This window comes from Lipotes vexillifer, unplaced genomic scaffold (assembly GCF_000442215.2).
Source record: "Lipotes vexillifer unplaced genomic scaffold, Lipotes_vexillifer_v1.1 scaffold109, whole genome shotgun sequence".
Classification (NCBI taxonomy): Eukaryota; Metazoa; Chordata; class Mammalia; order Artiodactyla; family Lipotidae; genus Lipotes; species Lipotes vexillifer.
In genome coordinates, this window is record NW_006790015.1 from 1,703,845 (window position 1) to 1,731,681 (window position 27,837).

General features: G+C 52.0%; 2 protein-coding genes across 2 annotated transcripts in view; both read left to right on the top strand.

The window, feature by feature from the left end:
* The window catches only part of MFN2 (mitofusin 2), a 24,612-nt gene extending 14,859 nt beyond the window's left edge, over positions 1-9,753 (top strand). Inside the window, exons 8-18 of the mRNA XM_007463176.1 lie at positions 1,093-1,246; positions 1,412-1,479; positions 1,621-1,742; positions 3,127-3,253; positions 3,674-3,778; positions 4,058-4,160; positions 4,962-5,182; positions 5,765-5,920; positions 7,341-7,537; positions 8,323-8,457; positions 9,684-9,753. Of these exons, the coding sequence (XP_007463238.1) occupies positions 1,093-1,246; positions 1,412-1,479; positions 1,621-1,742; positions 3,127-3,253; positions 3,674-3,778; positions 4,058-4,160; positions 4,962-5,182; positions 5,765-5,920; positions 7,341-7,537; positions 8,323-8,457; positions 9,684-9,753 (1,458 nt within the window). The remainder of the gene's footprint in view (positions 1-1,092; positions 1,247-1,411; positions 1,480-1,620; positions 1,743-3,126; positions 3,254-3,673; positions 3,779-4,057; positions 4,161-4,961; positions 5,183-5,764; positions 5,921-7,340; positions 7,538-8,322; positions 8,458-9,683) is intronic.
* A 13,465-nt stretch (positions 9,754-23,218) lies between these two features.
* Positions 23,219-27,837, top strand: part of MIIP (migration and invasion inhibitory protein) — a 7,715-nt gene continuing 3,096 nt past the window's right edge. The window contains exons 1-3 of the mRNA XM_007463177.1: positions 23,219-23,332; positions 23,582-23,908; positions 24,341-24,422. Of these exons, the coding sequence (XP_007463239.1) occupies positions 23,219-23,332; positions 23,582-23,908; positions 24,341-24,422 (523 nt within the window). The remainder of the gene's footprint in view (positions 23,333-23,581; positions 23,909-24,340; positions 24,423-27,837) is intronic.

A 27,837-nucleotide genomic window follows, 5' to 3' on the forward strand; every position in this document is an offset into this window, starting at 1 on the left:
AAAAAAAAAAAAAAAAAAAAAAGAAAAAGAATCCGTGCTTCCACTGCAGGGAGCACGGGTTCAATCCCTGGTCCGGGAACTAAGATCCTGCCTGCTGCGTGGTGCGACAAAAAAAAACAACAGCAACAAAACGCAAACCCTTCACTTCTCCCATTCGCTTTCCCGGACCCCTCTACTCTTCAAAAGGCTTTCTTCCAGGTCTGAGAAGTATCCCTACCACATTAGCTGCTGCACCCTTGCTTGCTCTCTTTATTTAGTTCATAAAGAATTAATCATTATAGGACAGGCTTAGCTTTAGAAAGACATCCAGGAAAGAAGCTTAAAAGAGGAGTGAAGAATAATTGGTTCTTACCGACAGCTCAGAGTGCTTTATTTTTTATGCGTGAAATGAAAGAAAAAGGAGTAACAGGTGAAATGGGGTGATGATAAAGCACGTAGTCAGCAGGCTGATGCTGGGCAGTGTGACTGGTAAATTCCCTGACCCCTCCGGTAACTCCTCACCTGTGAGTTGGATATAGTAGATAGAGTTGTTGAGAGGATGAAATCTGTTAACTTTGAGAAAAGGCCTGGCATGTGGCAGGTGTCCACAAGAGGCTGTCATCACTTTTAAGTTCCAGCAGTAGAACCTTAGGGCTTCAGAGCTAGAAGGGATTTTGGGGTGCGGCCACTCATGTAATAAATGAGGCCCAGGGAAGACTCACTTGTCAGTACAGAGTCCAGGTGTAGGTTTCTTGACCAATCCCCCCCCACCCAGGTTCCTTTCCTTCTGGGGCGCCAAAGTGAGACACTCTGTAGGCTCTAACAAGGCAATTTGGGGCACGTGTAAGCATTTCAGCTTGTTGATGCACCAGCTGTCTTTGACAGGCTGTAGCCCAGGGAACCCCTGTGACATGGGTTCTGGGGAGCCTGGTGGCTGGAGAACAGATGGTGGGAGATGGTCGCTGCATGTGTGTTCGTACCTTTTGAATCCTGAGCTGTGTGAACAGATTATCTGTGTTTTAGAAAAGAAGCAGTTGGGGGCCGCGGGCTCCATCAGGAGGGGCCCACCCGCACCCTGCCTGCTCACGTAATGCCCGTCTGCTTGGACTCCAGGTACGGCGGCAGCACATGGAGCGCTGTACCAGCTTCCTGGTGGACGAGCTGGGCGTGGTGGATCGAGGCCAGGCTGGAGACCGCATCTTCTTTGTGTCTGCCAAGGAGGTGCTCAACGCCAGGATCCAGAAGGCCCAGGGCATGCCCGAAGGAGGTGACGATGGAACCAGCTTCTTGCTTTTCCCGAACATTTGAGTCGTTGGGTCTCATGCTAAGTCAGCCAGTAGAAACAGTTGAGAACGAGGTGGTGAGAAGAGCCCTGGGTGAGAAGCTCTCGGCTGCGAGTTATTTCTCGACTAATGTGGTACAATTCTCCTAGGGGGCGCTCTTGCAGAAGGCTTTCAAGTGAGGATGTTTGAGTTTCAGAATTTTGAGAGGAGATTTGAGGTGAGCACAAGCCTTTGATCCTGGTGTCTGGCGATTCTGTGCCTCCCCGGCTCTTTCCAGCCATGTCCCTGGCAGTGGATGCCAGAGCCTGGCCCTTGGCCGGTGGCCTCTGCCCCCCTCTGTGCCTCTTGTGTGTTCCAGGAGTGCATCTCCCAGTCGGCTGTGAAGACCAAGTTTGAGCAGCACACGGTCCGGGCCAAGCAGATCGCGGAGGCTGTTCGCCTCATCATGGACTCTCTGCACATCGCGGCGCAGGAGCAGCGGTAAGAGCCCCGGAGGTGACGGGAGGGAGCATGGCAGTGACTGCCTCACCCCTGCCTGGACCCGGCCCAGGGCCAGAGCCTAGTCGCCAAATCGGAGTCTCAGGGTTCCCTCCAGGCCCCATTCAAGCCACGAGGAGCAGCCTGCTGAGGAGGCCATGGGGCGTCTGGCCATCCCACCTGGCCTGTGCAGCGAGGTTTCCCACAAGCCCGCGTTGGCGGCCTTGGCCCAGTGCTGCACCGAGCACAGCAGCCATTCTCAGAGCCTGAAGCAGGACATACTTCTTAACAATACCCTTTTTTTGGAGAAATTAAAATATAGGAAAGTATAGAGAATAGCATACCGTGCTTCCATTGCACAGAACTGACAATATTTGCTTTATTTTTAAGTTAAAATAAAAGACATACAGCAGGAACTAACACAACATTGTATAGCAATTATACTCCAATAAAGATGTTAAAAAAACCCACAACAACAACACAGAAAAAAATGTTGACTACTCTTTGATTCTTCAGCCCCTGTCCCAGTGTCCCTCTGCCCACTCCTCAGAGGCAACTGCAATCATGAATTTGGTGTGTAGTCCTGTCATTCATTAAGCAGTACTTTTTATGTAAGTTCTGAAGAATACATAATGTTGCTCTGCAAGTGCTTTAAATGTGCAGGTACGGGATCATGCTGCACCTGGCTTCTCTTTCCACTCAGCATCGTTTTTACCCTTTGTCCTTGTTGATACCTATAGATGGAGTTTAGGACTGTTAGCTGCTGTAGAGTAGTCCATTGTGACTGTACCTCATTTTCCCGTAGATTTTTAGATTTCATTATTTTGCTATTGCAAACCCTGCTGCAGTGGATGCCAGTCTGTGTGTCCACTTGTGCACATCTGCAAGAGTCTAGCATTAATTCCTGGAGGTGGAAGGTTTCCTCTTAGGGTATATGCATTTCAGTTTTACCCAGTTTTACTTGTGGCTTTCTGAAACATCTGAACCCGTCCAAGGTCCCACCAGCAGTGTATGCTGGAACTCCCATTTCCCTGACCCCATCAGGAATTCAGACTTGGTGAATTTGGCCAGGCTTCTGGGTGGCGTAGTACCTCTTTTTTTCTTTTTCTTGATTATCCTAGTGATTTTTTTCTATATTAATTGGCAGAACTTGTTCTAAAGCCCCTGAAAGCACCCTCCCCTGTCGGTCACCACCACATCTTCCAAATTTGGAAAACTTGAGTGAGTGTCCCTCATACCTGGGAAGGGGAAGAGCAGGCATCCGGGGATGTGCGTGGAACTGCCAGGATCACCGCTGGGGCCCACACAGGCTTCCCCGAGTCACCTCTTGCTTCTCTGCTTAGTCGTGTGGGGACCTGCATCGCGTAACCAGAGCTCTTTCTTTCAGGGTTTACTGCCTGGAAATGCGTGAAGAGCGGCAGGAGCGGCTGAGATTTATTGACAAGCAGCTGGAGCTCTTGGCGCAAGACTACAAACTGCGAATTAAGCAGATTACGGAGGAAGTTGAGAGACAGGTGAGAAGTGGGAGAGGAAGCATGCTGGGGAGATGTGGACTCCGAGTAGAGGCTGGGGAGCTAGAAAAGTGAAAACACAGATGTCCTGTTCCTTGGGGGCTCCTCAGCCTTCCAGGAGGAAGTTGTGGCCCTGATTCAAGAACGTGGCGCCTCCCTGGGTTTGCACTTCCATCATGTGACCCTGGGCAAGTCCCCCCTTCTCTGGGCTTTCTCCTCCATATCTTACAGGAGTGTTTGGTCAGCCAGTCTCTCATGTCCCCTCTACCTCAAAAACTTTTAATTCCGTAGATCAGCTGAGGACACTGCATGGGTGAGGGGAAAGGTATCCAGTGTGTTAGAGTCTGTTAGACGCTCTCCTGGTGCTGCAGAATTGAACCACGTTCCTCCTTGACACTTACCAGCACGCTGCTTCTGCTGTAGGTGTCCACTGCGATGGCTGAGGAGATCCGGCGCCTCTCTGTGCTGGTGGACGAGTACCAGATGGACTTCCACCCTTCCCCAGTGGTCCTCAAGGTTTATAAGAATGTGAGTCATTAAGTGGCAGGTTCTCTGGGCAGGGGCTCCCCTTATTCCCTGTTGGCTACTGGAAGGGATCACCAAGCAGACGGCGATTCAGCCCTGCTGCTCTGAGTCAGGGCCCCTCAGCCAGGGACACGAGCCCCGGGCTCCCATGCGGCCTGCCTGCCTGCCACTGTCGCCTGGTGGGCCTGGGCTGACCAGCCTCGGATTTCCCTGTCCCTGGGCTCCCCAGAGGGAACCGCTGGCAGAGGGCTCCGCTTCCCTTCACCTCTCTTCTGGCTGCAGGAACTGCACCGCCATATAGAGGAAGGACTGGGCCGAAATATGTCGGACCGCTGCTCCACGGCCATCACCAGCTCCCTGCAGACCATGCAGCAGGAGATGATAGGTCAGTGCTGCGAGGGCCTCGGGACCTGGTCCCTGGGCTGCCGAAAGATCAGTTTCAGGCCAGTCTACAGAAGTAACGGTCCTTGTCTGTCACCTTTTATGATGAGTCAGCTTCATACCTTGGGGTCCTGGGCATGTGTCATGAGTTCATTCCACACATAGACTTGGGGGGTCGGTGGCGGGGGGGTCGTCCTTTTTTTTTTTCTTTTTAATAAATTTATTTTTTTTTTTTTGGCTGCATTGGGTCTTTGTTGCTGCGTGCGGGCTTTCTCTAGTTGCGGCGAGCGGGGGCCACTCCTCGCTGTGGTACGTGTGCTCCTCATTGCAGTGGCTTTTCCTGCTGTGGAACATGGGCTCTAGGCACACGGGCTTCAGTAGTTGTGGCGCGTGGGCTCAGTAGTTGTGGCTCGCAGGCTCTAGAGTGCAGGCTCAGCAGTTGTGGCGCATGGGCTTAGCTGCTCCATGGCACGTGGGATCTTCCCAGAGCAGGGCTCGAACCCATGTCCCCTGCACTGGCAGGCGGATTCTTAACCACTGCGCCACCAGGGAGGTCCCCATGGGGGTGTCTTGTGTTACCACCTGGGACTAGCAGAGGCTGAGAGCTCGGCCTGCTCCTTAAATCCGCACGTTAGCCGGTGTGGAGCCTTGGCCTGCATCCCCTCGCCCACTGGCCCGCTCTCCCGGGCCTGGTTTCTGGGCCTCACCATCAGCATCCTGGGCTGCAGCGAGTGTTCTGAGGCTCGGCCCTGGCGTGGCACGGGGCTGAGCTGCTGCGGTTTCTCCGCATTTCTGTTCCTGACAGACGGCTTGAAACCCCTCCTTCCTGTGTCTATGCGGAGTCAGATAGACTTGCTGGTCCCTCGGCAGTGCTTCTCTCTCAGCTACGACCTGAACTGTGACAAGCTGTGTGCCGACTTTCAGGAGGACATCGAGTTTCATTTTTCTCTCGGGTGGACCATGCTGGTGAACAGGTTCCTGGGCCCCAAGAACAGCCGCCGGGCCTTGATGGGCTACAACGACCAGGCAAGCGAAGTCCCGCACCCTCGGGCATCAAGGGAGGTCAGTCTGCACCCCAGGCGCACAAACTGTTCTGAAAGGGGTGTCCTGAGGACACAGCCATGGCATGTGGGCCACCACCACGGTCAGGTTTTTGCCACAAATCAACCTAGCTTTATCCTAAGCACTAATATTTGTGAAGTTACAAATGTAAGCCGCATTTTTTTTCTATTACACATTAAAGTGAGCATGTAACTATTAAATATAGATGACCTGTCTGTCCACATACCACCATTTTCATGTTTGGATGTTGAACCCCTCATCTCTGTACCATTGGAGTTACTGCCCGGGCTGCTCTCGGGCCACGTCCCACACCTGGGGACCTGTGCTGAAGCGTTCCAGGGCGGCCACTGCTCCTGTTCTGTGGTACCCCACGGTGCTCACCTTTGGGCCGGCAGGTCTGTTAGGAGCTTAAATTCTTCTCTGCTACGTGTGAAGCTCATTTTCGCTTTTGGGAAATTGAAGAGCCACTCCCCATGCCCCTGTTCTGGACCCTAGAATGAGAGACTGGCCGGTATCTTCTTAGCCCCTCCTCGTTTCTCTCTGCAGGTGCAGCGGCCCATGCCCCTGACCCCGGCCAACCCCAGCATGCCCCCACTGCCCCAGGGCTCCCTCACCCAGGAGGAGCTCATGGTTTCCATGGTCACCGGCCTGGCCTCCCTGACCTCCAGGACCTCCATGGGCATTCTCGTCGTTGGAGGAGTGGTCAGTGACAAGCCCTGCTCGGGGAGGGGGGTGGGGCAGGTGTGTGGGGACCGAAAGGCACAGTCTGGTGGGTGTCCCCGCATCGGCCCTGCGCTTCACATCCGTGATGACTTCTTGCTGTGATCTCAGGAGCCGTGTAGCCTTAGCCCTTTAACATACATTTATTGACTTGTTTAAGTCTCACTCAACTAACGTGACATTTAGAAGAACATCTGCAGTTGGCTTGCCGAGTACACACAGCTGGGATTTGAACTCTGGCCCCATCTGACTCCAGGACCATATTCTTTCCCCTGTAGGCCCAGTAGGGTAGGGAAATGACCTGAGAAATTGATGGGCCTGGGTTCTAGAGAGGTGGGTATGACCAGGAGTTTCTCACTGGTAGGTGAGGAAACCCAGAGCAAAACTTGCAAGGGCTTGAGACAGAAAGAGGCCAGGCTGGGCCTTGAACCCTTGTCTCTCCAGCTGCAGTTTTATTGCCCTTTCTTTCTGCCCCAAGGCCTGAGATCACAGGCTGCCTTCTTGATTACTGGGGTACTCCCCATGTCTTGACCCAAGACACACTGCAGCTAGAGTTATTTATGCCTTGAATTTTCTTGATGATGTGGGAAAGTTCTCTTTGTCATGGTCATTTGAGTTGTGGAGTGGTGGCAGAACATAACTGTAACAAAACTGCCAGGAATTGCATTCTCAGCTTGTAAGACTAGGGTGGGCTGGAGTTGAGGCCCTCTCCCTCCTGGCCTGTAGACGGTACATGCTCTGGTTTTTTTTCACAGATGGTGACCTGGCAGAGGGTCATGATCTGAGAAGCTGACACTTGACAGTTATGTAACCCTTTTTACAGTCAGTGTCTCATTTTACCCAAACAACCCTGAGAATTGGGTGGGGGCCATTATTCCTATTTGGGGAGGAAACAGGTGTAAACAAACTTGCCAAAGGTCACACAGCCAAGGAAGAGCTTCACACTAGAGTCTCGATTTCTGGCTCCAAGTCCAGTGCTCTTTGACTGTAACTACACTGCCTCCAACCAAAGTGTTACAAACCAGACCAAAAGAAGCCATCTACTGAGGACCGATGTGCAGAATTCTGCTTGTGAGTGTCACCAGAATGGAGGGTCCCTTCAGAGTACTCCAACGTTTATCTTTAAGATTTCTCTGTGCCTGGATCTGTGCTTCTGGTGCTCACAACCACAGAGGTGGCCTTTGCACAAGTCATATTGTGTGGCCCACACTAAGTTTCCCTCGTCTCCAAACTAGACGTGGTCCCTGCCCTTCTGGCCTCAGTGAGACCAAGGAAGACAATGAAAGGAGTGTTCTGAGTAGAAGCACAGAGGCTCTTTGAGGCTCTTGGGAAAGTCCTGGCTGAGAGGATGGGCTGTGGGATGGCAGAGGGACTGTGCCAGCTGACCACTGTGCCTCTGCAGGTGTGGAAGGCTGTGGGCTGGCGACTCATCGCCCTCTCCCTTGGCCTCTATGGCCTCTTGTACGTCTACGAGCGTCTGACCTGGACCGCCAAGGCCAAGGAGAGGGCCTTCAAGCGCCAGTTTGTAGAGTACGCCAGCGAGAAGCTGCAGCTCATCATCAGCTATACCGGCTCCAATTGCAGCCACCAAGTCCAGCAGTGAGTGGCCCCGTCAGCCCCGTGGTTCAGGACTGCCCTCTAGGTTTCCTCCTAACCTGGCCTGGAAACCACTGGGCCCTGAGCGCTGTCTGACTCTGGCCTTCAGCTGTGCAGCGCCAGCGTGGAGGCTAGGGATGGGGGAGGGGCCTCCAGGGACACCTTACGTCCTGGGCTGGGACCAAGTAGGCCTCTGGTCTCCCAAGGAAGGAAGACATGGGAAGACGAGGGGTGTTACCTGTAGCCATCTTTTAAAGGTTACCTCGAGAGGCTTGGGTTGTGGGTGTAGCTTTGATGTTCTGAGCCACAGCCCATTCTTCATGGCGTATCTTAGGGCAGGTGGGAATGGATGGCTTGATCTGGGTGGTGGTCAGGAAGGTGCTGGCTGCCTGCCTTTTATTGCTCTGTGGCAGGCCCTCTGCTAGGCATTTTGCACCTAACTCTTCATTTTCTCCCCGAGCCCTTGGAGGTAGACGTTTTTACTGGCACCTTGTTTTTCAAAATGAGGAAATTGAGATGTGAAGAGGAGCCATGTGTCTCCTGCACTCGGCTGATTAGCAGCAGGGCCGGGATCTGCATCCTGGTCGCTTGTGCCCAAGCCGGGGTGCCTTGCTCTGTGCCCCTGGTTCTTGCGCTGTGCTGACGCTAGTGCGTGTGGTGGCTGTGATGTCCGCGGCCTCAGCAGAGGGCGGGGACGATTCTGACAGACCAGGACAGGCGCAGGGGACAGATGGGCTGACTGTTTCACCACTGACGTGGCCTGGTTGATCCTGACTCTACCCCCTCAGGGAACTGTCTGGGACCTTTGCTCATCTGTGCCAGCAAGTTGATGTCACCCGGGAGAACCTGGAGCAGGAAATTGCCGCCATGAACAAGAAAATTGAGGTTCTTGATTCACTTCAGAGCAAAGCCAAACTGCTCAGGTGAGGTTGGCCATGTGGCAGCAGAGGAGGTCTGGTCCCTGGGGTTACAGTTCACAGGCACGTCCTTAACCGTGGTGTCTCAGGCACTTGACACGTGCTGTCCCATCTTCAGCGTCCCTTTAGGGATGTATCATCACCTTCACTTTATAAAATGGAAGATCGAGGCCTAGAGAGGTTAAGTAACTCATCTGGGATCCCCCAGTAAGTGGTCAAGCCAGGAGGAGGAGAATCCAGGCGTGCTGGGCTCCAGCGCGCTCCCACACTCCACACGTTGATTGTCCTTTACCGTCGGCGGGAACAGTGGGCTACACCCGGCCCCCACTTTCCGCCATTTCACGGTGCGGCACAGCAGCATCCGTGTCCACAGGGGAGCTGGCCAGGTAGCCAGTGACTGGCAGAACCCGGATCAGAACCCAGGTCAGCGTAGGGTCTCTGTTGAAAGTCAGAGCTTCCAGCAGCAGGTTGCTGGGGAGAGGCTGGGTCTCAGGAGTCAGGAGTCCTGGCTTCTGGTCCTGGCACCCCCGTTTGGGCAAATCGCTGAGCTTTCCTATGTCTCATTGCTTTCGTCTATAAAATGGAGTAAGGTTTCCTGACACAGTCACAGAGCTGAGTGTGCGAGTGCTCTGCAGAAGTCCTCGGCCCACTCAGGCTGGGATAACATCGGCACACGGGGACTCTGTTCTTCCTGCCCCCACCCTGACGTCAGCACAGAGGGGAGCTGCATCAGAGGGCATCGGTGGGCCTTGCCCTCCCCGCCCACTGCCCTGGGACAGCTGTGATCTAGAGACACGCTGCTCATCCCCGGGGAAATCTCATGTGGCGTGTGGCTTCGGGGTGGCGGTGTCTTTGCTGCTCGTCACCTGCAGCGACAGGGTGAACCTGAAAAGGGCTGCGTGTGAGCAGCCCATCCTCCTGCTGACAGGCAGGAAGCCTGTTCCCAACAGTCCAGGGACTTGCCCGTGGTCCCGGCATGAGGTAAACACAGGGCTTGAGGGTCAGAAAAACCTGATTTTATTTCCACCGCTGATTGGTCGCGTGACTGTAGGAAGTTACTGAACCTCTCTGGGCCTCATTTTCGTCATCGGTGAAGTGGAGGTTATTGGAGGGATAATGAGTAAATGAGTCTGTACAAGTCAAGTGTCCGGTAGAGCAGCACTTGGCCTCGGCACATAGTGCTGTTACTTGTTATCAGCTATTACTGCTACAAGGTAACCGTTTCTCTGCAGGAATAAAGCTGGTTGGTTGGACAGCGAACTCAACATGTTCACGCACCAGTACCTGCAGCCCAGCAGATAGTGGGCAGCCCGGAGCCGGAGCCTGCGTAAGGAGGGGCAGCGCTGCCAGCCGCGAGGGGCCTCCCACCAGGGCCACGTGCAGCTCCTGTCCGTTGCCGCCACCGTGAGAATGAAAGCACCCGCTGTCTCCCACCGTTTTGAGCCCTGAGACGCTAGTTATATCCCCCCTCCTTTGCCTGCTGTTGAAGGAAGATATTCTGGCTCATACCCCTAAAAGGAGACTTGTTTTTTTCAATGATGACTTTGGACAGCATGATACTGAGGATTTAAGTCGATCTTTTCTCGGTTTTGTCAGGCTCTGTTGATTGAGAATCGTCTGATTGCTTGATGAGGTCTTGGGATCAGCCAGCATTGCAGAAGGCCTGGTTGGGCCTTTAAGGATATCAGGCAGACACCCCCTCCTCCAGCCAACGCTAACACTGACCCACGCGCACCTGCCTACCACGCACCCCAGCGCACCCGCAGAGAAAGGCCACTTTAGGGGGTGGTTGCATATTCTTCTGGGATTGTGCTGGGAACAGTTCCAGGAAGGCCAGGGCCATCCCAGGAGGGTTGTGGCTTACGTGTCAGTTTGGTCCTTCGGCTTTCATACTTCGTCCCATCTGCAGAGCCTTCCAGACCAGCCCTTCAGTCTTGGTGGCGGGGCTGAGAGCGCAGAGGTAGCTGGAACGCTGAGTGGCATGTGTGGAGGGCGTGTCCCAGTGCCCCTGCTGTCACGGGCCGCCGGGGCCGTGATGGGGCGAGACTTGCCTCCTCCTCCTCATTCTGTCCCTTGTTCTGGTTTCGGTCCTTAGCCTATCAGTCTGGTTTCTTATTCATGAAAGATAGGTTGGTCCAGATAGTTAAAGGATGTAGTAGAAGGAAAGATGGCGGAAGGAGGGAACCTTGGCGGCAGGCTGAGAGGAGTGGGCCCCTCCCAGGACAGCTAGAGGATCTGGAGTTGATGCAGAACAGGACCTTGCATTTGACCTCGCTCTGTGAGGGGTTCGTGGGGTCTGAGAGTCCACTATACTAGCTTGATGGTCTATAAGAGACACGTTCCCACCCCTCACCCCACCTCAGCCCAAGCTGCCCTTGGCCACCAGACCTCTGGATGAAGTCTCCTGTGCCAGTGATGCTGCACGTGGCCAAGAGACAGTGCGGGGAACCCAGCACCCAGCCTCCCACCCACCCTGATCCCAGAGCCTCCAGGTGACACATGGGGCCTCGTGTTGATTTTGAGAAGTGTTTCCTGTTGTTGAGTTTGGGGATTGTTACCGGTCAAAGTTGGGGCAGGTTCCTGTCTCCAAGGTGTTAACTGTCTGGGGCAAACACCCTTCGGGTGACAGCCTTTGCAGGGCAGGTCAGAGAACTTCCTAGAAGCCAGCAGCACGTCTCTCCCAGAAAGAGCCTCAGGCAGAGAGGTGGGGATTGTCCTGCTCTCTTGAATCCACCCACCCTCCGACTTTGGGGAAATGACTTGGTGGCCTCTGCTCACTGGCGGGTGGCACGCAGCTGGCGAGCTCTCCAGGTGCCCGCTTGTCCTTCAAACCCTCAGTCTACCCTGGTGCGTGGAAGAAAGTGATGGACTTCGCCAAGGCCGCCATGCGGCGGGAGGACGCTCTGAGCTTTCTGCCAGCCTGGATGGTGGTTACCTCCCAGTGTGTCTGGAGAAATCAGTGTCACACAATTCCAATGAATCTTGTGCTTTTGTGGGGGTGGTTATTATTTAGAATAACTAAACATGAATTTTTTTTGAATGTAGCCTCTGGGCAGTGAATGAGATTTTGAGCTTCTTATACAACAAGTAAAATTGAAATTACACCACTGAGGGCGAGACTCTGAAAGAACTGTGGCAAGAAGCACTTTAATTTAATGCTGCTGACTTTGTTCTCTGTTTTTATGTTCATTTGCTGGAGTGCAGGATGTCCTTGACATGGTGGGTTTTTTCTCTGATGTATTTAAGGTGATATATTTGCCTGAATTATTCCTGTATCATTGCTGATAATATTGAGCACTAAAATAAAACCTAGTTGGAAACCATTTGTGTTTTGTGTGTCTCCTCAGCTTACTGTTCCTATGCAAATTCTCTTTGACATGACAAAGTCTGCAGGTTGTATTTTGAAATGACCTTAACTTCGTTTAGGGGAAGTTCCCACAGTAATCTGCCTGTGGGTTCCTCCTGACTCTTGGAAGGAATCTGACACTCTCAGAGGAGCAAAAGGCGTAACTGATCTTTAAGAACCAGGAAATCTAGAGTGATTTCTTTACAGATTTCGCCATAACTCTAAACCATTCATTTTTCACTTAAAAAGTAATGACTCAGACTGGTTCACCCTAGTTTGTCTTCTGAGAAATTGGTTGTGACCTTTTCCTTCTTTCTTTTTTTTTTTAAAGGGCCCTCAGCAGTGGCTTGGGCGTGACTAGTCAGTTTCGCTGACCCTGCACACCTGTCCCCTGGGCTCTGCACTGCCTACTGCCTGCACTGCTCATCCATTTCAGAGGCCTCCACACCTCAGCGGATGGGATCCTCGTCCCTCCAGATTCCCAGGTCACAAACTTGGGGCGTGATCCTGGACTCCCCTGTCACACGTGCTGCGTCCAACCTGTCAGTTTCTGTCTTAAAAATACATCTCACCCCTGACCATTTCATCCACTCCATTCACAGTCACGGCTCTGACCCATGTTACTGCCTCTAACTCAGCCCCTCCTCCCACCCTGGCACTCTCACACTTGTTTCAAAGCAGCCCCCAGAGTGACCTTGATGTAGGCTGGAAGTAGAACTCAGCTCGTATTACTCCTTTGCTCAAAATACAGCTCTGGCTCCCTGTCCCACCCAGAATCGAGGCCCAAGTCCTTGTGGTGGCCTTTCAGGATCCACTGCCTCTGATTGCCCCTCCCTCTTCGGCTCCCTCTGTTTCGGCCACACTGGTCCTTGCTCTCCCTTGAAACTGCTGCCCACACTCTACTGTACGGCCTTTGCCTGGCTGACCCTCTGCCCGTGGTCCAGAATGCACCACAGCTGACTAACTCCTTTACCTTCAAGTCTGCTGAGACGTCACCTCATTGAGGTCAATGCACACCCTTCCCTATTAAAATCCCTCTCTCCCCTCTTCCCTGGCACTTCTGAATACCCTTCTGAGTACCCTCCTACCTAGTCATCATCTGAGCAATATTGTTTGTGTCTGCACCTGCTAGAGCATAAGTTCTAAGAACATAAGCAAAAGATGAGATTTTTACATGTTTTGTTCATTGGTAAGCGCCCAGGGTCTAGACCAGTGCCTGGCACAGAATCAGAACTCAGTAAATATTTGCTGAATTAACAAATCCTGTCCTGATAACACAGTCGCACCATTTATCAACCCTTTAGCGCCGGGGGACAGAAGTAACAAATGCTACTGGAAACTTCCTATAGGTAGGCATGGCACCTAGGGGCTTTCAAGTGTGTTGTATGTTTAGTAATTAACATTTTCCACTCCACCGTGGAAACTGAGGCTCAGAGAGGTTGGGACTAGTTCAGACATCAGCAGCTGGAGGGTGATGGAGGCTGGATTGGAGCCCAAGTCCAAATTCCCCAAAGCCCAGTGGCTTTTGAACATTTTTTTACCCTGACCCATTGTTAGAAATTCATCACGATTGAGTACACACATATATGTGCGAGTGAAACCCCCAAAAAGTCAATCATTACCCCTTTTCTGCAATACACAGGTATTTTCTCATGAAGGAGCTGCTGTTTGCAACCCACTAAATTGCTCACCAGCCACTCCTGGGTCATGACCAGTCGTTTGAAAAAAGGTGTTCTACCCTCTTTGCCTCACTCAACACCTCCTAGTTCTTTATTCCCAGCAAGGCCAGACTCATTCCTGTGGCTCTTCAGACTACCTCATCTGCCCACTGAGAGTTCTGGGGAATCAAGAGCCTGAGATTTTTGGCCCTTCAGTAACAGTGTCGCCATTTCATCACAGAATATGTAGCCGGGAATGTACCTCCCTGTCCCAAGCACTGGGTCCTGCTCACAGATGTCAGCTAGGTTCACTCTGACCTCCAGGACGGGGTTTTCTGTCTCTGAGTCAGACTCAGAGATTAGAACAGGCAACTTTTATAGAGGGCTTGGCTTGTGTCAGACATGCATACGCGTGACTGCCAATCCTCTCAAAAACCTAGTGATCGATTTTCCCCTTTGTACAAACCGAGAAGTTTATTCATCAAAATATTCGAGTGCCTGCTGTGTGCTGAGCATGGCTCTGTGCATTGGAGACGCAGCAGTGAATAAGGTGGATAAAAATCCCTGCCTTTATGGCGCTTACATACTTGTGGGGGAAGGCAGACAGCAGGCAAAAGCACTGAGTAAAAGAGTATGACAGAAGATAAGGGCTATGGGGGAAAATGGGGCAGGGAAGGTCAGGGAGGGGGTAACAAGAGTGTGGCCGGGGTAGGCCTGGCTGAGAAGATGATGTTTGAAGAAAGAGCTGAATGAATTCGGTAGGGAATGAAGCCCTGTGGACATCTGGGGCGGGGCATTCCAGGCAGAGCCGCATGTGTAAAGGCCCTGAGGTAGGAGCATGCCAGTATCTTCAAGGAACAAAATGAGACCAGTGTGGCTGGAGCAGAGTGAGGGAGGTGGAGAGCAGTTGGACTTCAGTTGCGAAAGGAACCAGGCGAGACTGGGGTCTTGCCGGCCACTGTGAGGACCTTGGCTTCACCGTGAGCGAGGTAGATGCCATGCAGAGTTCCAAGCCAAGGAGTGACGTGAGCTGACTGACTTACACTCGAGCGGTCCCGGGTCCTGCTATAGGGAGAGTAGACGAGAGTAAGGATGGAAGCAGGGGGGACCAGCCGCGAGGCAAGTGCAATATTCCAGGGAGGAGAGGATGGTGCCTTGCACAGGGCGGTTGTGATGGAGGCTGTGAAAAGTGGTCAGTTCTGGAGACCTTTTGAAGACAGAAACAATGCAATGTGCTGATAGACTGGATGAGTCATGGCTGACTGGGGTTTTGTCCTGGGTCGGTGGCAGGATGGGGAAGCTTCCTGGTGGAGCAGGTGTGGGAGAGAAGATTGGGAGTTTCGTTTTGGACATGTTGAGCTTAGGGTCCCTCTTCCATAGTTGGATATGTGAACTTGGAGTTCAGGTGATGTCTGGTGCAGAGACGCACACTGGGGAGTCAGCATGTGACAGTGGCGATCACAGCTTAGGGTTCCCGGAATGGCTTGTGCGCCCTCGTTTTAATCGGCAGAACGACACCAGAGAAGCGCAGTGAGGGCGGGGGGCAGTCAGAAGGAGGGAGAGCCAGCAGGAGTGTGCGTGGTGGAGTTGGCCTCCACCAAATGTGACCCTGAGGAGGCATGGAATGAGTCTCGGCGCCCTTTCTTGGTGGAGAGGAAGCGGGCAGAATTTATTCACCGCCTCCCTCTTCCAGCTGGTGAAGATTTGCCCCATGGGACACTGACTGTGTGCATTTCTGGGTTGCATATTGAAATGCTTGAGCACCAAGTGGGGCCCACGGGGGTGGTGGAGGTGAGAGGGCCAGGACTCAGGCAGGGGGTGTGGCCGGGCGAGTTGCGTTTGCGTCAGACCACTCAGCCGAGGCAGAGCCGGAACAAAAGGCAGGTAAGGCCAAGAGAGTCTGAAGCGTTCACCTGTCCGATCACTCAGATCTGCTCTTGCCTCCCCTTCCCCGAGAGGGGAGGTCTAAGTCCCATTGAACCGAGTCCCCTTCGAGGTGATACGGTCGGTCCCTCGTCCACCCCCATTCCGTGGCCAAAGCTGCAGCTAGTCTGGTTATTTCCTGGTGGGGTCATCCAGATCTTCATCCCTGAGGGATCTGAGCCCTTGGCTGTTTGCCCTGGGTGGGCTGTGATTGCCACAATTGCCACTTACTATTTTCAGTGGGTGTGGAGACACCGAGAGGCACCAGAGGAGGTTCTGGAAAAACCTCTGTCTCATTTTGTACATGGTGTCCTGACTCCTCATGGGGATGGGAATCTATTACCCCCAGCAGAACAGTAATTCTCTTTGCCTGCTGGTCCACCAGCAGAGAGGCCCAAACACCAGGTGATGGTCACGTCCTCAAGTTCATTGGGACTGTGGGACCCTATTGTGTCCCCTGGCAGAAGTTTCCCAGCTCCGGGCACTGGGACTTCCAACGGGGCAGAGCCCATGTTTGCAGGGATAGGAAACGCAAGTTCCACGAGTGCTTCACTGCGAGCAGTAGGGAGAGGGTCCACCCTCTGCTTCCCGTCCCCATGTAATCTAGCCTCAGGGGACACAGCTGCATATGTCAACTTCCTGGAGAACACAGCTGTAGCGTATGGTCCCTGAGCTATGTCTTTAGCAGGCCATGCCACTCGGGTGTTGGGGTCCCCAGTAAGATCAGTGGGTCCTTTAGTCAGATGCCCATCGTCCCACCTGTTCTGCCAAAAAATGGGTCCCTTGGTGTGAGACAATGTGGTGTGGCATACCATGTCACTACATCAGGCAGCCTTAAGCCCTCAGATGGTGGTGCGGGCAATAGCCCTGAAGGCAGTTCAGGCGAACCCTTACATGGAGTAGCCTCAATTTCAATAAGTACAAACCGCTCCCTTTAGGGTCAAAGGGGACCTGATGTCATTGATCTGCCACCAGATCGATGGCTGGCTGGTCTCTTGGAGTTGCCGTATCAAGGGCTCAGCTTTGGTCCTGCAGACTAGGGGTCCAGCAGCAGCAGGACCGAGCCTTTAGGAAAGGAGCCCAGGCTACCTCACCCCGTCATCTTGGCTGCTCTGTCCCTGGGCCCATTGCACCTGCACTGGGGTGGCTGAGCAGAGAGGCGGGCTGACATTTACCAGCTGCATCGTCCGTTCCAGCTGGTCGTGGACCGTCTCCCTGGCATCAGACGTCCTCTGATGGATTCGAAACATGAGACACCAAGATGTAATCCCATGCGCCTCCATGTACCGGACATCATTGGTTCATCTTCCCCCTTTCCCCAGTTCTTGGTGCTAGTCTTCTGATCTCTTTCTCCTGAGCTCTGACCTCCAGTCACACCATTTGCCACCACCCAGGAGATTGTGTATCATCTCTTCCTTAGACTGTTCATCCCTCCTCATGAATGGATGACCAAGTGTGCAGCTCACAGCTCTGACCACCAGGAGGATTAATCTTCATCCCTGAGGCGGCGTCATGGCATAAGAGTGGAAGTGGTCCATTTCCAGTGAGGGCAAACATACTGCCCCCAGCTAGGCCAAGTTCTTTATTGTTTGCTTACTTGCTTCATACCTTTTAATAGCTTTATTGAGATATAGTTAACATACAATAACTGCCCTTTTTTTTTTTTTTTTTTTTTGGCGGCACGTGGGCCTCTCACTGCTGTGGCCTCTCCCGTTGCGGAGCACAGGCTCCGGACGCGCAGGCTCAGTGGCCATGGCTCACAGGCCCAGCCGCTCCACGGCATGTGGGATCTTCCTGGACCGAGGCACGAACCCGTGTCCCCTGCATCGGCAGGCGGACTCTCAACCACTGCGCCACCAGGGAAGCCCTGCGCATGTTTAAAGTGTACAATTTGATAAGTTTGGGCAGATGTATGCACCTATGAAAGCACCACCACAATCAGGAGAGTGAACAAATCCATCATGCCCCAAGTTTCCTCGTGCCCCGTCATCATCCCTCCCGCCCACCCCATCTCCAAGCAACCCCTCATCTTTCTGTCACTATAGATGAGTTTACATCTTCTCAAGTTTTATACAGATGGAAGATACAGTGTGTATTCTTTTCTCACTCAGCAAAACTTTGGTTTTTTACTTTTTTTTTTTTTTTTTGGGCGTGGGATCCTAGTTGCCTCACCGTGGATTCAACCCACACCCTCAGCAGTAAAAGTGCAGAGTCCTAACCGCTGGACCGCCAGGGAATTCCCAGCATAATTATTTTGAGATGCATCCATATTGTGTGTGGACCAGTAGTTTGTTCATTTTTATTGCTGAGTAGTATCCATTGTATGGATGGATGTACCACAATTTGTTTATCCATTCCCCCCTTGATGGACAGACATTTGGATTTACAATATAGCTGCTATGAACATTCATATACAAGTCTTCATATAGATTATATTTTTTCCCTTAGATAAATGCTTAGAAGTAGAACAAATGGGTCACGTATGTTTAACTTAAAAAAAAAAAAACAGCTTTACTGAGGTACAATATATGTATCATAAAATTCACTCTTTTTGTTTGTTTTTTGTTTTGTTTTGTTTTTGCGGTAGGCGGGTCTCTCACTGTTGTGGCCTCTCCTGCTGCAGTGCACAGGCTCCAGATGTGCAGGCTCAGTGGCCATGGCTCACAGGCCCAGCCTCTCCACGGCATGTGGGATCTTCCCGGACCAGGGCATGAACCTGTGTCCCCTGCATCGGCAGAGCGGACTCTCAACCACTGCGCCACCAGGGAAGCCCCTAAATTCACTCTTTTTAAATGTACAATTCAATCATTTCAGCAAATTTACAAAGTTCTGCAGCCCTCATCACCACAATCCAATTTTGATATTTTCATTACCTCACAATGATGCCTCCTGCCCATTTGCAGTAAATCTCTGTTCCCACCCAGACACATGGAACCACTCATCTTATTTTCTGTCTCCATAGATCTGCCTTTTCTGGACATTTCATATAATTGGAGTCATCAATATGTGGTCTTTTTTGTATGGCTTCTTTCACTTAACATAATGTTGATGAGGTTCGTCCATGCTGTAGCACGTGTCAGCACTTCATTTCTTTTTATTGCCGTTTTCTATTGTATGGACACCACATTTAGTTTGTCCATTTATGAGTTGATGGACATTTGGATTATTTCCCCATTTTTGTGGCTATAATGAATAATGCTGCCAGGAACATTCTTGTACAAGTCTTTGCGTGGACATGTTTTCATTTCTCTTGGGTAGATACCTAGCACTGGAATTTCTGGGTCATATGGTAAATTTATATTTAACTTTTTAAGATACCGTCAAACTGTTTTCTGAAGCGATTGTACCATTTTACATTCCCACCAGCAGAGCACAGGGGTTCCAGTTTTTCCCTGTCCTTGCCAACACTGGTAGAGTGAGTCTTTGATTTTACATGCCATCATTTTAGACATAGAAATAGTTACGCGGTGGTGTCTCATTCTGGTTTTATTTTACATTTGCCTAGCAAATGGAGCCTAGAGCAAGAGAAGACTCTTGAAAGCCAGATTGGGATAAAAGCTGGTGCTAGGTGTATTAATGGTGGGTAAGGATGCTGAGCTGAGTCTCTGACCAGCCTCAGTAGGAGAGTTCTGCGATGTGGAGCATCTTTTTTGTGCTTATTCACCATCTGTATGTATCTCTTCTTTGGTGTTCAATTCTTTTAATCATTTTAAAAATTGGATTGTTTGTTAGCCAAGACATGGAAGCAACCTAAGTATCCATCAACAGATGAATGGATGCCAATGAGGAAAGCAAGCATCCTGTCTTACCCCTGTTCTAGCCCCAGAGCCTGTAATGGTGAACCCACTGGAGCTATAACTGGGAGAGAGGATGAGAACTTGTTCCATAAGGAACTGTCTAAGATACAGCAAATGTCTGTGGATAGCATTTGCTTAGCTTTTCTTGGCTATTCATAGCGAGAATAGTTTTGGCTATTTTAGATACTTTGCTAATTACATGATGTTCTCATTCTGGAGCAGCTTGTTCCTTGTTCCTGTATTACTTCTGGAAAGCCTCCCGAGTTAAAAGGTACCATTGCCACTTACCTGCTTGTTCACCCAAAGGTCCAGCTCCTTGTCTGGAGCCTGAGAATGATTTGAGGGGAAAGGAGTAAAGCCATATTTCTGCTCAACTCCAGTCTGAAGTTAAGAGGTCTGAAGAAAGAACAAAGCACACATAATGGATCCAATTCTTGGAAGACATCAAAAATGGAATATTTTTGGGAATTCCCTGGTGGTCCAGTGGTTAGGACTCTGTGCTTTCACAGCTGAGGCCTGGGTTCAATCCCTGGTCAGGGAACTAGGATCCCACAAGCCGTGAGGCGCAGCCAAAAAAAAAAAAAAAAAGGAACTTTCTTATACAACCTAGCTGTTCAAATTAGCATACAATCATTTCAGCCTTTCTAAATAAAAGTTTTGTTTTTTAACCTTAAAACAAACAAACAAAAAACCAGATGAATGGATAAAGAATATGTGATTGATATATATATATATATATATATATATACACAATGGAATATTACTCAGCCATGAAAAGAATGAAATATTGCCATTTGCAGCAACATGGATGGATCTAGAGAATATCATACTAAGTGAAGTAAGGCAGACAGAGAAAGACAAACATTATATGTGGAATCTAAAAAATAATACAAATGGACTTATTTACAAAATAGAAACAGACTCAGAGACATAGAAAACAAACTTATGGGGCTTCCCTGGTGGCGCAGTGGTTGAGAGTCCACCTGCCAATGCAGGGGACACGGGTTCGTGCCCCGGTCCGGGAAGATCCCACATGCCACAGAGCGGCTGGACCCGTGAGCCATGGCCGCTGAGCCTGCGCGTCTGGAGCCTGTGCTCCGCAACGGGAGAGGCCACAACAGTGAGAGGCCCGTGTACCGCAAAAAAAAAAAAGAAAAAGAAAACAAACTTATGGTTCAGGGGGAGGGATAAATTAGGAGTATGGGATTAACCGATATACACTACTATATATAAAATAGATAAACAACAAGGATTTACTGTATAGGGAACTATAGTCAATATCTTGTAATAACCTATAATGGAAAATAATATGAAAAAAATGTATATTTAACTAAATCACTTTGCTATACACCTGAAAATAACACAATATTATAAATAAGCTATACTTCAATAAAAAATTGGGTTGTTTTCTTATGAGTTGGGAGAGTTATTTATATAATCTGGATACAAATTCTTTATTAGACATGTGATCTGCAATTATTTTCTCCAATCTTGTGGCTTGTATTTCCACTCTCTTAACAATGTCTTTCAAAGAGCAGAAGTTATTAATTCTGACAAAGTCCAATTTATCCATTCTTCTTTTAGAGATTGTACTTTTGGTGTCGTATCTAAGAAATTTCTGCTTAATGCAAGGTCACAAAGATTTTATTCTCGGTTTTCTTCTACAAGTTTTATAGTTTTAGGTTTTACAGTTAGGTGTATGATACATTTTGAATTAATTTTTACATATGGTACAGATATGGTACAGATAGAGGGTTTTAAAAATTTTGTTTTGTTTTGTGGTGTGTGTGTCTTTAGCATATGAACATCCAATTGTTCTTGTACCATTTGCTGAAAAGGCTGTCCTTTCTCCACTGACTTGCCTCTGCGTCTTTGGCAGACTCTGACACTGCCGTCACCAAATGTGAAATAGCCCGCGGCCTTGTCCTGACCAATCGGAGCCCGCCTTCTGGGGGCCCGCCCCATTCCGACTAGCTACTCCTAGACCTGGGAAGTTGACCAATCAGATGTTGAGCGCCGTCGTTATCCCCGCCTCAGTGTTGAAAAGGCAGCTTCTGAAGGCGAAGTAAAGCTCGCAAGAGCGTCCCGGCTCCGCCCCACAGCTGACCAATCAGGGCTCCCGGATCAGGCCCCGCCCCCGGCCGCCGAAGCGTAGGGTGTCCTGTGCGGAACTCCCGGCAGCTCAGGCGGCGGTGCGTTGCGCGGCTCCGGGACTTCCTGGAGGTGAGTGAGGCAGTGGCAGGGCCGGATGTGGAGAGGAAGGGCTCGAAGGGTTGCCTCACGTACGCCCCCGCGGAGGGTCCGGGGCCCGCGAAGGGAAAGAAGAGGGAGGCTGAGTCTCCCTTTCCCGGGGGTCCCGCCCTTTTGTTCCGCGGCACCGCAGCTGGTACTTTTGCTGCCCCAGTTTCTCTTTTGAACGTCGCCTTCGCGTTACCTTGGTGCGGCTTTAGCTTTCCAGAGCGCCGCGGGAGCCAGAGGTGTTCTCTTTAACACCTTGCGAAAACGGAGATCCTCGAACTATAGGTCTGGCCCAGAGTCAGATAAGGACGGGGACCGGCAGTCCCTGTCCTGTGGATGAGGCTTTTTACCCCGCTTGTCTGCCCCACCCCCCGCACAGTCGTCTGTACTCGCATCTCCGCTGCCCCCCTTCCCTTGCATGGGTGTATGTGGGGACGGCTCCAGGGTAGCCTGGCTTCTCTCTGCTTTAGCCCCTGCAACCGGGCCCTGAGGAGGGGCCCCGGGTGTGGGCGGTCCACACGTGAGGAGTGTTGGTGGGAGGTCTGGGGTTCTGAGAGTAGGGTGTCTGTCTGGACGCAGTGTTAGAAAGGGATCGTGTGTACTGGGGGAGACTCAGTTTATAGTTGGAGGCATCTGGGCTTGGGACTCTGAGGGAAGAGGAAGCCTCTTCCCCTAGTCTGCAGAAATCCGTTCCAGCGGCATCAGTGTGTCCCTGAGCTTGGATCCCTGGGGGGGCCAAAGGCTGGGAGAAGGAGGAGGCAGCTTCCCAGGCCCCCCTCCACACTGTTTGGGGAAAGGCTGGCATAACCATGTACCCCGGAGCCAGGTTTGGGTTCAAATCCTGGCTTTGCCACCTACAAGCTCTGTGACTTGGGACTAGTAGCTTAACTTCTCTGAACTTTGGTTTCTTCATTTGTAAAAGGGAAGAAGGAGGGAGGGCAGGAGAGAGGGAGGAGTCCCTTCACAAATCTGATTTGTGTTGAATTTGGAAGTTATGCTTTACATCTGTGGACTTGCCCTAGTTGCCTTCTACATATTAATCTAGTAATTTCATAGTTAAGGTTGTTAAAGAGGGATTTTTCTTTTTAAGATGTTGGGGGTAGGAGTTTATTAATTTATTCATTTATTTTTGCTGTGTGGGGTCTTCGTTTCTGTGCGAGGGCTTTCTCTAGTTGTGGCAAGCGGGGGCCACTCTTCATCGCGGTACGCGGGCCTCTCACTATCGCGGCCTCTCTCGTTGGCGGATCCCAGGCTCCAGACGCGCAGGCTCAGTAGTAGTGGCTCACGGGCCTAGCTGCTCCGCGGCATGTGGGATCCTCCCAGACCAAGGCTCGAACCCGTGTCCCCTGCATTAGCAGGCAGACTCCCAACCACTGCGCCACCAGGGAAGCCCGTTAAAGAGGGATTGATCTCTTTTGACATGTTAGGAAACACACTGTGGCCAGTGCAATAATAATAGGCATTTATTGAGTGCTTACTGTGTGTGCCAGGCACTGTACTAACATTTAATATACATTATCTCCTTTAATCCTTACAACAGTCTTATGAGGTCAATGCTGTTAACATCTGTTTGGCAGATGAGAAAACTGAGGCACGGAGAGGTTAAATAACTTGTCTGAGGCTGCACAGTTAGGGAGTATCAAAGTGGGGATTTGAACCCCGGCCTCTGGCTCTGCAGGGCAGCCTCCTCAGCGCTATGTCGTGCTGTCTGTCTTGGCTTCAGGTAGGAGAACTTGGCCGTGAGGGCACTCTGTGGCCCGGGAGTCGGTGACACCTGTCGTGGGAAGCCAGCGGATACGCCTGGGATGGTGGAGACCAGAGATCTGGCACAGCTACGGCAGCTCAACCTGGAGCTCCTGAGGCAGCTGTGGGTCGGACAGGATGCCGTGCGGCGGTCCGTGGCCAAGGCAGCCTCAGAGGTGAGCGCCTTGGCCAAGTCCCGGGAGTGAGGGAGGGGCTGCCTAACCCTCAGGCCAGAATCCAGGGCTTCCGGGTCCTCTCGTGCAGCATGCCCATCTTACTGATGATGAGAAAACTGAGTGAGGCCCAGCGTGGGAAGGGACTGGCCTGGGACATGCAGAGGCTGGAGCAAGGGTGAGGATCAGGCCTTCATGCCCAGTGCATGCCAGCTGGGTAGATGGCTGGGTGAACTGGCCTCTCTGTTCCAGTCCAGCCTGGACTCCAGCAGCAGCTACAACTCAGAGATGCCGTCATCCCAAGAGACGTCCTCAGTGGCCTCGAGAGCCTCCTGCCCACAGGATGCCCACCAAGGTGACCCCTGTGATAGGGACGGGGCCAGCTCCGGGGTGATCTCTCTCCCACCTGCCAAGTGCCTCCACCAGGAGTCCCCGGGCCCACTGAGGCCCCACTTGGCTCCCTTGCTGGCCACCTCAGACTCGAGCGACCCAGAGCTTTCAGCAGAGCTGGACAGTCTAGACACCCAGAAGGAAGAGGCCCTGAAGTCCCTCCTGGCTCAGCGGAGCAAGCTGTCCGAGGTAACGCGGGCGAGCGGAGCATCCACTGATGGGCACTTCCTTGAGCCTCAGTTTCCCCCCTGATAGATGCACTCATGGGCAGCCTCCCTTCCAGGGTGAGGCTCCTGGGAGGTACCGTGAGTCAGTCCGCTCAGCCTAAGCGCTTGATAAGCTGTGGCCATTAGTTTCTCAGACAGCACTTTGGGAAGAAGGTGACCAGCCCCATTATGCAGATGGGAGACGGGCGTTCAGAGGACAGACTTGTTCACAGTCACACATGGAGTGGGGCGGGGGCCAAACTCTTGTCCTCCAGTCCCCAAGCCCTCGGCTGAGCCCTGGGTCCCATGTCAGGGTATGAGTTAAGACACAGCCCCTTTCCTCCCTGCAAGGTGGGACCCCCTTTGGGCCAGGCCTGCTGGCCTAGCCCTTGCCCCTCTTTGCCTCCCTCCTCAGCCGAGAGTGACCAACAAGGAGTCTCCAGTGCCTGAGAAGAGCTGGCGCCTCAGACCGTGCCTGGGCTATGACTGGATTGCAGGTGTGGCTAGCCCCCGTGCCCGGGGGCGCGGGTGGAGGCCCCAGCTTTCTTATGCACCTGCCTGCGCCCCCAGCGGGTGCTGCTGCTCTTTTTCCGACTGTTCCACCCCCCTCGGTGAGCACCTTCAGTACCGCGTCTCCTGTCTCGGCCCTTGGCACAGTGACAGGCACAGAGATGGTGCTCACCGAGTGTTTGTTGAATGAATGAACGAATCAGAGCTGCCATATTTTTTTGGCGTTTATTGTGTGCCAGGCCCCTGTGAAACTCTGTATGCATGTCATCTTTTTATGTTTTACTGCCCATCCCCCCTCTCCCCCAGCAACCTCAGTGGCTTCCTGGCTGGTCTCCCTCTGGCCTCTTTCACCCCCATTATCATCCATTTTTGGCACAGCAGCCAGAACTAATGTTTAAACACGGGAATCAGATCACGTCACTCAGAGTACTTAGCACGTAGAGTAAAATCTGAAATTCTTATCTAGAGTTTTGAGGTGTGATCCGGCTTCTGCTTGGCCCCGTGACATGGCCTGTAACCATCTACCTTCTGACTCCTCACGCCGGCCTCCTTGCTGGTCCTTGAACCTGCTATGCTCACGGCCACCTCGGGGCCTTTGCACGTGCTGTGCCCTTTGCTTTGAACACACTTCCCCAGGTTCACACCTGCTGGTTCCTTTTCGTTACTGAGTGTTCAGCTCAAATGGTAGGCCTTCCACGAGCACAACGTTGTAGGGCCACCACACCTGCATCCTTGCCTATTGCATCAGCCGTTTGTATGTTCCTCGTATCATTCATTCATTCTCAGAAGTCATCTTGTTTGCTTGTTTCTTGTCTGACTTCTCCGGTGGACTATAAGCTCTGTTGGAGCAGGGGCCTGGCCATCTTTTTTGTTGCTGTGCTTCCAGAGTCTGAGCCTAGAACGATGCCTGGCATGTAGTAGGCCCTCAGCCAACGCTGGCTGAGTGAGTGAGTGGGCGGCCCTAGGAGGTTTGTGCTATCGGACCCTTACTTTCACAAAGGAGGAAACTGGTGTACAGAGAAGTTGAGTTGCTGCCCCAAGGCAGGTGCTCCGTGGGGCTGCTGAGACCCTGCGGTGGTGGGGACACAGGCCCCATCCCAAGGGCTTCCCTGACTGCCAGCTCACTGCTTTGCTTCCTGTCTCTAGGAAAGTAGAGGCGGCTGCCCCCTGCCTGCCCTGTGTGTGTGTGTGTGTGTGTGTGTGTGTGCGTGCACGCACGCGTGTGTGTATGCACGCCTCTCTCCCCCCTTTCCGAGCCCCCGTCCTGTCCCTGCATTTGTGTGCTTGGGCACCATCCCTTCTTGGCTCCCAGAGGGTTTTTTTTTTTATTAATTAATTAATTTATTTTTGGCCACGTTGGGTCTTCGTTGCTGCACATGCGCTTTCTCTAGTTGCGGCGAGCGGGGGCTACTCTTCGTTGCGGTGCGCGGACTTCTCACTGCGGTGGCTTCTCTTGTTGCAGAGCGCGGGCTCTAGGCGCGTGGGCTTCAATAGTTGCGGCACGCAGGCTCAGTAGTTGTGGTGCATGGCTTAGTTGCTCTGCGGCATGCGCGATGTTCCTGGACCAGGGCTCAAAACTGTGTCCCCTGCATTGACAGGCGGATTCTTAACCACTGCGCCACCAGGGAAGTCCCTCCCAGAGGGTTTTTTCCCTGTAATTCTCTCCTGTCCTTCCTCCACCATCACTCTGCCCCGTCCGTATACGAATGCCAGGGAATATTAGTGACAATTGATTTCAGTGAGTGCTTATTATGTGCCGGGCCCTGTGCCAAGAGCTTTCCTCTGCTTCGCTCCCATTCACTCCTTTAACTCCTCACAATAATCTGATTAGGTGGATGCTGTTACTGTCCCCACTGGCAGATGAGAAGGCTGAGGCATTAAGAGACTGAAAAACTTAGCAAAGTCTCACATCTGGTCAGGGGTAAAGCTGCAGTCTGTGATTTCCCATCCTGAGGAAGCTTCGCTCCCTTTATATCCTGCCTTTGCTTCTAGTTACTGCCCATGTTCTCCGCTTTTCTTTATAACAAAACTCCTCAAAAGGGCCATCTAGACTCGCTGTCTCCAGTTTCTCTCCCCGACTTTTTCTTAAGCTGGGCTTCAGCCCCTGACACCCTCTGACGCTGTCTTCGGCCGGGTCAGCAGTGACCTCTGCATTGCCAGCTCCCGGCTCAGTGCTCAGTCCAGAGCTTTCTTGGCCCCTGGGTAGTGTGGACACAGCGGCCACTCCCTCCTCCCCGAAGCTCTTTCGTCTTCTGACTTCCAGGCCCGGGCCCCCCCGCTGGCTCTTCCCCACTTCCCTGGCTGCTCTGTCCAGTCTCTGCTGGATCCACTTCCTTGTTCCAAATTCCCAAGGCCCCCTGCTCAGTGCCGAGGCTCTCCATGCTCTCTTCTCCCTGACTTTATCTCTACCCGTGCTGCTCCTCTGAATTCCAGACTTGTATGTCTGGCTTTCTTCTCTGCAGAGCTCATTAGGTGTGTTAGACTAATCTCAGGTCCAAAATCAAGGTCCTGATTTCCGCCCCACCTGGTCCTCCTGCAGTCTGTTCTCTCTCTGTTAGTGGCAACTCCATTTATGGCGCTAATGGCCATAATCTTGAGATCAGCCTTGATATTTTCCTCTCCTTTCACACACTGTGCATCCTGGTAGTCCTGCCTCCACCAGGATGCCTGCAGTAGCCTCCTAACTGGTGCCCCTGCTTCCCCTCACCTTGCAGCAGCCAGAAGGGGGGTCCTATAAAAGTACATGGCTGATCTGATTGCATCACTCCTTGTCCCCAAACCCACCGCTGGCTTCCCAGCCTCATCTCCTCCACCCTCACCCCTACACCTATTTTACCTCCTGGGTGTTCCTCAAATGTACCAACCACAGCTGCCCCAGGGCCTTTGCATTTGCTCTTCTGTCTGCCTGGGATGTCCCCACGGCTCCCTCCCTCCCTTCGTCAGGTCTCTGCTCAGGTGTCACCTCCTCAGGGAAACTTCCTCTGGCTCCCCTGCCCTACCAAGTTCAGTTTTCTGACTCTCTTTTATTTATTTATTTATTATTTTGGGCTGCGTCGGGTCTTAGTTGTGGCACGTGGGCTCTTCATTGCAGTGCACAGGCTTCTCTCTCTCTAGTTGTGGCGTGCAGGCTCAGTAGTTGCGGCACGTGGGCTTAGTTGCCCCGTGGCATGTGGGATCTTAGTTCCCTGACCAGGGATCAAACCCGCATCCCTTGTGTTGGAAGGCAGATTCTCAACCACTCGACCACCGGGGAAGTCCCTCCTGACTCTCTTTTATTTCCTGGCAGGTGTCACCTCTCAATGTTGTATTACAGGTTTCTTTGGTGACTAGTTCGTCTGTTGCCACATTAGAACGTAAGCCTCACGAGGGCAGGGGCTTTGTCCAGGTAGCTGTTCTTTCCCT